This window comes from Salvelinus alpinus, chromosome 39, assembly GCF_045679555.1.
Source record: "Salvelinus alpinus chromosome 39, SLU_Salpinus.1, whole genome shotgun sequence".
In the NCBI taxonomy this organism is placed as follows: Eukaryota; Metazoa; Chordata; class Actinopteri; order Salmoniformes; family Salmonidae; genus Salvelinus; species Salvelinus alpinus.
The window spans coordinates 236,074-248,860 of NC_092124.1; the positions used below are offsets into that span (position 1 = coordinate 236,074).

At 39.5% G+C, this 12,787-nt stretch overlaps 1 protein-coding gene across 1 annotated transcript in view; it reads left to right on the plus strand.

The window, feature by feature from the left end:
- LOC139566931 (microsomal triglyceride transfer protein-like) overlaps positions 1 to 5,737 on the plus strand; it is a 45,589-nt gene extending 39,852 nt beyond the window's left edge. Inside the window, exons 14-17 of the mRNA XM_071388311.1 lie at positions 375 to 602; positions 969 to 1,093; positions 4,028 to 4,198; positions 4,342 to 5,737. Of these exons, the coding sequence (XP_071244412.1) occupies positions 375 to 602; positions 969 to 1,093; positions 4,028 to 4,198; positions 4,342 to 4,489 (672 nt within the window). The 3' untranslated portion in view covers positions 4,490 to 5,737. The remainder of the gene's footprint in view (positions 1 to 374; positions 603 to 968; positions 1,094 to 4,027; positions 4,199 to 4,341) is intronic.
- Positions 5,738 to 12,787: the final 7,050 nt, after the last annotated feature.

A 12,787-nucleotide genomic window follows, 5' to 3' on the forward strand; every position in this document is an offset into this window, starting at 1 on the left:
GTTTTAATTTTCAAATAATCGGTAACAAATGTTACTGTTTTTTCTGTAGATCATTGACCAAAAATGACAATGAAATCCTTTGTAACACAATAAAATGTGAAGAAATCCAAGGGGGTGAATAGTTATGATACCCACTGTATATGTAGTCATGTAGAAGAGCAAAAGCGAAGATCTTGCATGCTCTTGGGTTAAGTTTGCCCTAGGTACAGCTTATTTTATTGGGAAAAATGCTCAACTGACCCAAGATCAGTGTTTAGGGGCAACTTCACCTTACACTGACTTGCTGCACTCAACTAAGGAAGGTGGACCAACCAACAGTGCTGACTTGTTGACACTTAGATTCTGATTGCCATATTCTATCTCTCACTGTCCAGGTGGCGATTGAGGCGCAAGGCATGGAGTCCCTGATTGCGGCCAAGCCGGACGAAGGCGAGGAGGACCTGGAGTCCTTCGCTGGGATGTCGGCCCTACTCTTCGACGTCCAGCTGCGGCCTGTGACCTTCTTCAAGGGTTACAGTGACCTCATGTCCAAAATGTTCTCCATGTCCGGCGAGCCCATGAACGTGGTAAAGGGCTTGATCCTGCTCACTGACCACTCCCAGGTTGGCACTCTTAAATCAATGAATCAGTCAGTCAATCCATCAAACAATCAGTCAATCAAAATGTATTTCAAATGTATTTTTATCACAACACAATCACAACACACAAATTAACTTTGAGTTCATTCAACTTGTTCTTCTGTATCATATAAAGTCACTGATACCTCTGACATTTTTTACAAATTTCTTCATATAGACTCTATAAACTATTATAGGTGTTGGTATCCGCCTAGGCCACGTTTTAGTTGTCAATGTCTTGTTCAGCCACTTGGTTTCAAACCTCTCTGACACTAGCACTCACTGGCCCGGATGGGCAAGCAGCTATTGTGTTTTCACTCCTGTTTTCTCTCTTCTCCTACATCATTTCAGGTCATCCAGCTTCAGTCTGGGCTGAAGGCCAACGCCGAGTTCCAGGGTGGTTTGGCCATCGACATCTCAGGAGGCATGGAGGTCAGCCTGTGGTACAGGGAGTCAAAGACCAGCGTCAACAACAAGTAGGGAACCTGGGTTCAGTAGTGATGGGCAGAATGCAAACAAAAACACTTTTTCAATTGGAGCATTCTTCTCGTATGTTGCCAACTGAATGTACTTAGTCATGCTTATCGTTGGATAGTTTTGAATAATCATCTTTTGGTGGGCTCAGATTAGAGAAAAAGGCCAAGATTCAATCCAATGCATTTTTATGGAATAGCGCACCATACCGGACTTTTAACGTGAAGTTATGCTTAAGTCGACATGTGCAGCATTTACAAACTCAATTGGTAATACATGATTGACAGATTGACGTTAACTGCACAATCTAAAAATGACACCTGATTCATTTCATCCACTGATTCATAGAGCACGCCCACGTGTGGCGACGTGACTATTCTTGTCTCCATCAGATATATGTGAAGGTGACATCACTTCATTCAGCACTAGATTAGAGTAGTTGACTGACTGACGCTTGCTGTCAATGCAAACACAATAGCCAGAAAACATCATCGGTCCAGTAATAAATATGTGACATAATCTAGTGATGGAGATGGAACTGTAAAGCGCCTATCTAGATTCTAAGACTTTACAGGAATCAGGGACCGTATTCATAAGGGAACCTGATTTCAGATTTAGTACATTCACACGTTTTCCTACACACGCCTTTCCTACGCACGTCTCAGAAGTTGGTATTCAGACTTACCTTATGCAGGTGCGTAGCGGGCTTTGCAGGCGTGGTTCCCTTTTAATGCGCTGAATACATTTGAATTCAACTGCTGAAAACCCTCCCACTTGCTGGCCAACAGATTTTCTCATGGAGTTTTCATTCAATAGGGTTTTTAGTACATTTATCTAAAGCCATCGCTTTAAATTTGGTGTACCTTTTTAATTAGAATTTTCTCTACAGACTCAGTAGAATGTATGGAGACAACGGTTCAGAATATTAGGGATCAATGAAATAAAGCCATGTAAATACACACATATTCGTCTCCATTTCAGCACCAATTGGTAGATTAATGAAATGCAAGATCAGAGTATATCATTTAGGGTTAGGAAAGTGTTTATGAATAATTTAAAAAACTGGTTTTGAGAGACTTTTACACAGAAAATATATTGGTGAATCAAAAATACAGTGGTTTGATTCATCCTGAAAGATGGCATATTCAATTGTTCAGTCCCTGAAATATTGGAAGGTGAGAAAAGTGTACAGTGGAGGTTGAACAGTAGTCCTATAAATCTACCCTAATAATACCCACTAATCGTGGAACTGTGATAAAGACGGTCCAGTCATCGTGAGTCAGGCTGCACGTTTAAACCGCTGGTCTGCATTCCAGAATTATTCAAATAGGCTATATGTCCTAAATTATTGCACAACTTGTAATATATTAGCCTAATATGGTTCACTTTTGCTAGCGATCCTCAGGAACATCCACGCAAACATGACAGAGGAAAGAAAGGTAAACTAACAATGTAACGGAATGATGCAAAATGTAAGAGAACTAACACTAAAGTCAGTGACCGTTATAAATGTATGTAGGTATAACTGATGTTAGCTACTGATCGTGGCTAATATTTTACACGATACAAATGGTAAAAAATACAGTGAATAGTATTTTAAGTATATTATAATTAAAACATTCTAGAAATCATAAATCGACTCAGTAGGTTTGGAGCTATACTGTCATTTGCGCAGAAGCCTACAAGTTTAAGCCCAGCATTTCATCAACTTCACTGTGGAAAAGTTGACATGTTGATATGCTTCAGTTTGCTGCCATATGACTTGTTTTGTATTTGTCTCCAGCGATTATAAGTTAAAATAGATCTAAAACTATTGTGATTGATTGATATTTACAATTCCCTTATCCAAAAGGTTTACTCATTTACCTAGCACTTACCATTTTTCGTACATTACAGTGCATAGAGAATGGTGTTACTACTTTTGTAAATAAAACAAAGTAGATGTTCCACATGGAACCGACAGATTCCTGGACCTTATTCATCATTTCATTGCACATAAAGGTGGTGGAATTATGAGGGAGTGAAGGTCAGAATACAGTGTATCTGTAGACACACCTCCACCACACCTTCATTTCTTTGATCTCCACCCCAAACGAATGGCGGGTGAATAGCATGCTATTCCCCCAAAGCGTCTCAGACTACGATCAGGTCTCCCCTGTCCATGTTGTAATCTTATTCAAAAAGGCCAAACTGATCCTTGATCAGCAATCTTACTATGAGACATTTAATTCCAGTGCTTGTATCACCTATTTGAGCCTAATGGTCGTGTCTTGACAATGTCAAGTTGTTTTGTCTTGTCAAAAATGTTATCCAAGAAGTGATTTGGTTGGTCTGATCTTAGTGCCATTGGGATTGTTCCTCCAAATATACTAGTTGAATAAATTCGACTTCCTAGAGTTGGAATGCTGATCTGGATACTGTAGATAGACTTTCTTGGTCTTTGTTTCGCGATTGGCATTTTAGGTGGCATTCTGTGTTGGCTCAAAGTCAACAAGCGGAATGGCAGAGGCAGGTGTATGGATCCTCTCCTCTGATAATAGACCAGCAGGCTATCTATAGGAGCAGAACAAACCCAAGTGAGCAGATCAAACCCAAGTGACATCTAGGCCAAAGGCATGCTTCCACAGACAGACAGACAGACATGCAGGTTTTTCAGATTGCTTGGCAGTGACCATTTTGATTTGAGATTTCAAGCAGAGAAATATGACGATAGTGGTTTCATATTCAGACATTCTCAAATTTGTAAGAGATTTTTGTCACACCTCAATGTCCACCACCAGTCACCACCTGTTAATTGTATGTTGAGTTAAAAGGCATTTTACTGGTCAAAGTCTAGCCAAATGCAATTGAATCTTTATTTGAGAAAAAACACAAATTATTCTCATCCACCCACCCACCCATTTTTATTTTTCATCTGTAATTGTGTCTATTTGCAGGGGAGCCATGGTGGTGACCGGGAATGTGACCGTGGACATGGACTTTGTGCGCACTGGGATGGAAGTGAGCTTTGAGACAGAGGCGTCTCTAGACTTTATCACCACGGTCCAGTTCTCGGAGTACCCCTTCCTGGTGTGCATGCAGATGGACAAGACCACCTTCCCCTTCAGGTAGGCCTGGGCTAAGACCAATTGCAGCCTAGTGAATTCTACATTGTATCTTCAGTGAATTAGGAATGAGAAAATGGCTCATATTTCCACATGTACAGTCTCTGATTACATAGGTCATTAATTGACATTGTCCATTTTTGCAGTGAGTCCCTAACAAAATACGAGAGCCTGCCATCAGGGAAGAGCTACGTGTCGCGCAGGGGCTACAAGCAGCTGTTGCCTGGCTCGGAGTTCCCTCTCCACCAGGAGAATTCCAACATGTGCAAGAGGGTGTTTGACTCAGACTGGTAGTCTTCTCCGTGTTAATCCATCGGTAAGAAGATGGAAGATCTTTTGCAGAGTGTAGAGTTATGGGCCAACAACCCTATTTTGTTATTACGTCATAGTGTAAACAGTGTGTTGTATGAGGCGGATAAATGGATGCTAGCTAGCTAAGATATGACCATTTGTAAAATGGCAAAAGTGAACTGTCTTGTGCCTTTTTTGTTGATCTGATTGGAAATTGCGTACATTTATTTAATCGCTTACATCAGAGTTCTGTTTACTGCAAAATCGCTAACTAGCGACTAACTTGCTAGCTGTTTACTACTATTTATCTCCCTTTCGATCTCCACAACACAATGCATTATTTACAGTGTGACAATAGTGTAATAGGGTTATTCTTCCAATGAGTCCTACTTGACATTCTGGCTGAAGAGTTATTTATTATTATTTAAAAAAATGTTAAAGCTTTCCAGGAACACCTACTGTATCACACCACATGCATGTTTACATTCTTAATTCAACGTTTTATTTCAAATCAGACATTTCTGTGATGCCTTTTTATGAATTTGTATATCTATTTATATGGGTATATGAGTGTCATATACATTATGTGCTATATACTCAATATAGCTAAGTGATACAACATAATAGTCACCTATGTAAATATGGTACATAGCATTGGGTGAGCTGATGCTATGGTTGAATTTACTGGCAATTACATAAATGCTCACATTACACAGTTTCTAGATTGTTTGTTTAATTGAAGACATTAATGTGGTTTCCAAGGCTACAAAGGTTGAATTACAGTAAAGTCATTGCGTAACAATGTAAAATAATGTTTACAGTACTTGATTCACTCTGTAGCTAGCTTGAAGGAGCTGTTACATGAGACCAGATAACGCAGGGTTAATTTATTGAATTAATTTCTATGATTTTAACTTCTGGATGTTAAACATGTATATCAATAGGAAACTGTCTGATTAATTTATTTACATATTTGTAATTGAGCCTATTTAGATAATTGTGTCCCGTATGAAATGTGACTTGATATTAAAATTATTACATTAAGCCTTTGATATATTTTTTTGTACCATAGTTTGAGATCAGTTTGTTAGGGTTTGTACTTGACCAACAACAAAGAGTGCACTGGAACCACTATGCCCCATTGGCTTGTAAGTGTATAAGGAAATTGTACATACAGTATGCAGTGCTTTTCTGGCATTACACTAGTGTGCATGTGTAAGATTATTTTCAATAAAGCTATGAAAACCAGAATGGAAATTGTATGTCTTTTGACCTTTCCCACCAACATTACTGACCTGTACATGGCCATTGTGCCTACTTGGTTAAGCTATCAGAACACTGGTTTACCTGACATGTCTTTAGATAATAATAGATTTCCTGTGTGGCTTGTTCAGTTTGACCATTTTAACGCATGTCAATCATAGTAGAAAGGTATGGTAAGAAGTACAGTACATATAAGGATATTTACAGATAGTGCTTTCAGAAAGTATTCATACCCCTAGATTTATTCCACATTTTGTTGTTACAGCCTGAATTAAGGATGGATTAAATATAAAAATTCTCACCCATCTACAGACAATACCCCATAATGACGAAGTGAAAACATGTTTTAAAATTTTTTTGCAAATGTATTAAATTAAATACAGGATTATTTACCTAAGTATTCATGGCCCTTTGTTATAACACTTAAAATTGAGCTCAGGCGCATCCAATTTCCTTTGTTTGTCCTTGAGATGTCTCTACAACTTGATTGGAGCCCACCTTTGGCCAATTCAGTTGTTTCGACTAGAGGTCGACCGATTAATCGGAATGGCCGATTTAATTAGGGCCGATTTCAAGTTTTCATAAAAAACGGAAATCGGTATTTTTGGACACCGATTTGGTAGATTTATTTATTTAGATATTTTTTTTACACCTTCATTTAACTAGGCAAGTCAGTTAAGAACACATTCTTATTTTCAATGACTGCCTAGGAACAGTGGGTTAACTGCCTTGTTCAGGGGCAGAACGACAGATTTTTACCTTGTCAGCTCGGGGATTTGTTTTTTCCAACCTTCCGGTTACTAGTCCAACGCTCTAACCACCTGCCTTACATTGCACTCCATGAGGAGCCTGCGTGGCAGACTTGACTACCTGTTACGCGAGGGCAGCAAGAAGCCAAGGTAAGTATCTAGCTAGCATTAAACTTATAAAAAACAATCAATCTTCACAATCACTAGTTAACTACACATGGTTGATGATATTACTAGTTTATCTAGCGTGTCCTGCGTTGCATATAATCGATGCGGTGCCTATTAATTTCTCATCGAATCACAGCCTACTTCGCCAAACGGGTGATGATTTAGCACTGTTGTTGCACCAAACCTAACCATAAACATCAATGCCTTTCTTTAAAATCAATACACAAGTATATATTTTTAAACCTGCATATTTAGTCAATATTGCCTGCTAACATGAATTTCTTATAATTAGGGAAATTGTGTCACTTCTCTTGCGTTCCGTGCAAGCAGTCAGGGTATATGCAGCAGTTTGGGCCGCCTGGCTCGTTGCGAACTGTGTGAAGTCCATTTATTCCAAACAAAGACCGTAATTAATTTGCCAGAGTTGTACATAATTATGACATAACATTGAAGGTTGTACAATGTAACAGCAATATTTAGACTTAGGGATGCCACCCGTTAGATAAAATACGGAATGGTTCCGTATTTCACTGAATTCGACCATATTAATGACCAAAGGCTCGTATTTCTGTGTGTTATGTTATAATTAAGTCTATGATTTGATCTGAGCAGTCTGACTGAGCATGCTCGTAAGCATTCATTCAAACAGCACTTTCGTGCGTTTGCCAGCAGCTCTTCGCAATGTTTCAAGCATTGAGCTGTTTATGACTTCAAGCCTATCAACTCCCGAGATTAGGCTGGTGTAACCGATGTGAAATGGCTAGCTAGTTAGCGGGGTGTGCGCTAATAGCGTTTCAATCGGTGACGTCACTCGCTCTGAGACTTGAAGTAGTTGTTCCCCTTGCTCTGCAAAGGCCGCGGCTTTTGTGGAGCGATGGGTAACGATGCTTCGAGGGTGGCTGTTGTCGATGTGTTCCTGGTTCGAGCCCAGGTAGGGGCGAGGAGAGGGACGGAAGCTATACTGTTACACTGGCAATACTAAAGTGCCTATAAGAACATCCAATAGTCAAAGGTATATGAAATACAAATGGTATAGAGAGAAATAGTCCTATAATTCCTATAATAACTACGCCCTAAAACTTCTTACCTGGGAATATTGAAGACTCATGTTAAAAGGAACCACCAGCTTTCATATGTTCTCATGTTCTGAGCAAGGAACTTCAACGGTAGCTTTTTTACATGGCACATATTGCACTTTTACTTTCTTCTCCAACACTTTGTTTTTGCATTATTTAAACCAAATTGAACATGTTTCATTATTTATTTGAGGATAAATTGATTTTATTGATGTATTATGTTAAGATAAAATAAGTGTTCATTCAGTATTGTTGTAATTATCATTATTACAAATACATTTAAAAAAAATTGTCCGATTAATCAGTATCGGCTTTTTTTGGTCCTCCAATAATCGGTATCGGCGTTGAAAAATCATAATCGGTCGACCTCTAGTTTGGACATGATTTAGAAAGAAACACACCTGTCTATAACAATTGATAGTGCATGTCAGAGCAGAAACCATACCATGAAGTCCAAAGAACTGTCTGTAGAACTGCAAGATTATAGAATTGTGATGAGGCATATAGCTGGGGTAGAAAACCATTTCTAGAGTTTCCAAAAGCACAGTGGTCTCCATCATTGGGAAATTGAAAAAGGTATGGAGCTACCCAGACCCTGCCTTGAGCTGGCCATCCGACCAAACTGAGCAACCGGGCAAGAAGGAGCTTGGTCAGGGAGGTGGCCAAGAACCCAATGACCACTCTGACAGAACTACGGAGTTCCTTGGCTGAGATGGGAGAACCTGCCAGAAGGACAACAGTCTCTACAGCACTTCACCAATCTGGACTTTATGGGAGAGTGGCCAGACGGAAGCCACTCCTGTGAAAAAGGAATATCACAACACACCTGGAGTTTACAAAAAGGCAAGTGAAAGACCCCGAGCATAAGGCAAAATATTCTGTGGTCCGATGAGACAAATTTTACTCTGTAGCCTGAATGCAGAGCACTATGTCTGGAGAAAACCAGGCACAGCTCATCAACCATCTAACACCATCCCTAACGTGAAGCATGGTGGTGGCAGCATCATGCTATGGGGATGCTTTTCAGTGGCCGAGATTGGTAAGGATAGAGGGAACAATTCATGGAGCCAAATACAGGCAAACCCTTGCTGAGAACCTGCTTCAGAGTGCAAAGGAAGATTTACATTCCAACAGGACAATGACCTCAAGCATATAGAAAAAGCAACGCTGGAATGGCTTCAGAACAAGAATGTGAAAGTCCTTGAGTGGCCCAGCCAATGCCCAGACTTGATTCCCATTGAAAATCTTTGGAAAGATTTTAAAATTGCTGTTCACCTTCGCTCCCCTTCTAACACAACTTGAGAAATCTGCAAGGAAGAATGGGAGAAATTCAGGCTTTAACACAACAAAATGTGGAATAAGTTAAGGGGCATGAATACTTTCTGAAAGCAATGTATATTTCCAGGATATGGTTACAAATACATTCACAAGCATATTAACGTTGCACTTTAGTAATGATTTACAGTATACAAATAACCCATCAAATGCGGGAAACCAAGCCCTGTTATGTTTTTGACACTGTGTGTTGATGGTATGTAGCGTAAGCAAAGTATGTCAACCAGGGGAGAGCATTGATTCTGAATCCCAAATTGACCCCTAACCCCTACACTGCAGGCGGTCCTGTTGATCTGAGATATCAGCTTCATGGAAATCGCTTCATCTTGCCTTATGATTGGCTGGGTGGAAATGTCACCATATCGCCTCCACCTATCCAATCCTCTCAGATCTACGGAGTGGCTAGGGATTAAGGGCCAGGGGTTGATTTGGAATTCAGCATGACATGAGAGTGAGTGAGTGTGTGAGTGTGTGTGTGAAGGAGCACTGAGTGAATAGTGTACCCGTTTGCTGCCCCGGGTGAGGCAATAAATCGTGTCTGGCCTTGTGTCGCAGTTGTGACATCAGAGCCCCCGGTTGGCATCCAAGCACAACAACTGGGGCTTAATGGAGATTCTTTAGGAAGTGCAGAGAGCAGCTGGGAGCAAGGGGCTGTCTGCCAGTCTCACTGCCTCCATGGCAACAATGTAAACACACCAGCAAACTGTCAGGTTGAACTTAAGCCCGGGCCGGGTGAGGTTTCAGTGCCATCAGAAAGCTAACCTTGCACCCTTCAGCAGACAACAAACATTTTTGTGTCTCTCTGAAGAAAATCAATTTGCTCTTCTTGTTTTGCTCGGGATACATTTTTTTAGGAGCAGAAAGCTTATGCTGCTCATTCAGTGGAGCAGAAAGTTGCTGGAAAGGATTGGGGGGAAATCATATTACCAGCAACAGAAACGATACAAATTGACCAGTAAAACACTGGTTGGGACACCACTTTGTGTGTTTAAAGATGGCTGTGATTCCCAATGGTTTGATTACTGTCAAAATGTTATGGAAGGACCTTAGCAAAGAAAATGGGCACAAGCAAGACAACCATGATGAGAAACATACGCAACGGACAATGTTAATTAGCTTGCAATTTGATTTATTCCAAACACTTGTAGGCTTTTGTGCCTACAGTGCATTCTTTTCACCTCAGTCGACTTGTCATATTTCATCACTGTCACCTTGCAAGTGCAAACACGGCACTGCTTCATCTAACAAACAAACTCTGCATTGACCTCCCGGTCTCGTGCTCCTTCTTAGGCCGCCATCTTAAGTCCATAAAGCACAAAACTTACACAACATATACATAATGTCTCTTTTGTATGACTGTCTTGCAGACTCCAAGGCTAATGTAGCCGATCAATCTTAATAGCACCATTCTTTCTCATGCGTTCGTTCACGTACATTTGTCCCATCTCAACATTACTTCCCCATCCGTCTTTCACCATCTTTCAAAAAGCAAGCATATACACTGAATGTTTCTTTCATTGGGCATCAGGGAACCCGAAAGCCAGTAGATTTATGGGTTTGGGGAGGGATGTTGTGCTTAGGTGAAGTTGTAAACTGAGATTTCTTATTCAATGACTCATAATTTATGCTACAGTGTGTCTGGGTAGCTCTTTACTAAATGATGTTATCACTTTGACTAAGCTTTATTAGTCCACATAATGATATCATACACTTAACATATATAATGTCAAATCATGACTGTTCATGTTAGTGACAAATTATAACTCAGTAAGTTCTGAAATTCTAACACCCGCTAAGTTGAGCTACTGACAGTGTAATGTCATTTTTCAGAAATGAACATACAATGAACAGACTTAAAGGTAATGACATGTTAATGACAGTGTTACACATATTTCTGTTATAGTCAGCTAGACAAGAACATCTAACATTTCAAAATGAATTACACATATTTACACAGTGCCTTCATAAAGTATTTATAACCCTTGACTTATTCCACCCTTTGTACAGCCAGAATTCAAAATGTATTAAAAAAAAAAAAAATCTCACCCATCTACACACGATACCACATAATGACAAAGTGAAAACGTGTTTTTCGAAATGTTTGCTAACTTATTGAAAATTAAATACAGAAATGTCTCATTCACATAAGTATTCACACCCCTGAGTAAATACTTTGTAGAAGCCCCTTTGGCAGTGATTACAGCTGTGAGTCTTTCTATTTAAGGGTCTAAGAGCTTTCCACATCTGGATTTTGCAACATTTTCCCATTATTCTTACAAAAATTATTCAAGCTCTGTCAAATTGGTTGTTAAGCATTGCTAGACAACCATTTTGAGGTCTTTGCCATAGATTTTCAAGTCGATTTAAGTCAAAACGTAACTTGGCCACTCAGCAACATTCACTGTCTTCTTGGTAAGCAACTCCAGTGTAGATTTGGCTTTATGTTTTAGGTTATTGTCCTGTTGAAAGGTGAATTCATCTGCCAGTGTCTGGTGGAAAGCAGATTGAACCTCTAGGATTTTGCCTGTGTTTAGCTCAGTTCCGTTTCTTTTTTATCCTGAAAAACTCCCCAGTCCTTAACAATTACAAGCATACCCATAACATGATGCAGCCACCACTATGCTTGAAAATATGGAAAGTGGTACTTAGTAATGTGTTGTATTGGATTTGTCCCAAACATAACACTTTGTATTCAGGACAAAAAAGTGCATTGCTTTGCCACATTGTCTGCAGTATTACTTTAGTGCCTTGTTGGAATATTTGTATTTTGTACTGGCTTCCTTCTTTTCACTCTGTCAATTAGGTTAGTATTGTGGAGTAACTACAATGTTGTTTATCTATCCTCAGTTTTCTCCTATCACAGCCATTCAACTTTGTAACTGTTTTAAAGTCACCATTGGCCTCATGGTGAAATCCCTGAGCAGTTTCCTTCCTTAGACGCAACAGAGTTAGGAAGGAAGGACGCCTGTATCTTTTTAGTGACTTAGTGTATTGATACACCATCCAAAGTGTAATTACTAACTTCACCATGCTCAAAGGGATATTCAATCTGCTTTTCTTTTTTTTTACCCATCTACCAATAGGTGCCCTTCTTTGAGAGGCATTGAAAAAACTCCATGGTCTGTGTTTGAAATTCACTGCTCGACTGAGGGACCTTACAGATAATTGTATGTGTGGGGTACAGAGGATGTAGTCATTCAAAAAATCATGTTGAACACTATTATTGCACACAGAGTGAGTCATGTAAATGACAATAATAAATTTAAAAATACAATTTCTAAAAAGATAATTCCACTTTGACATTATGGGGTATTGTGTGTGACACAAAACCTCAAATGAATCCATTTTAAATGCAGGCTGTAACACAACAAACATTTTGGAAAAGTCCAAACTTTCTGAAGGCTCTGTAAGTAGTGTGAATGTCCTGTTCAATAGAATGTGCTACTTTGTGTCAGGATTCAATTAGACTTCATTCTAGTATTCAACAATTCATCAGGATAATAGTTAACAAATTTCCTTTTGAAGGACCGCAACCATCATCGACCAATGTTCAACTGTTATAGTATACACTGCTATTGGTTGGCGAATAAAATCATTTATCTAGCCTGCCAAGTGCACTAATGTGCCCAACAGCAATTACACACCCGTAAGAAGGAAATTCAGTTTACATTCCACAGTATATGAACCATTTCATAAAAACCAACAACACA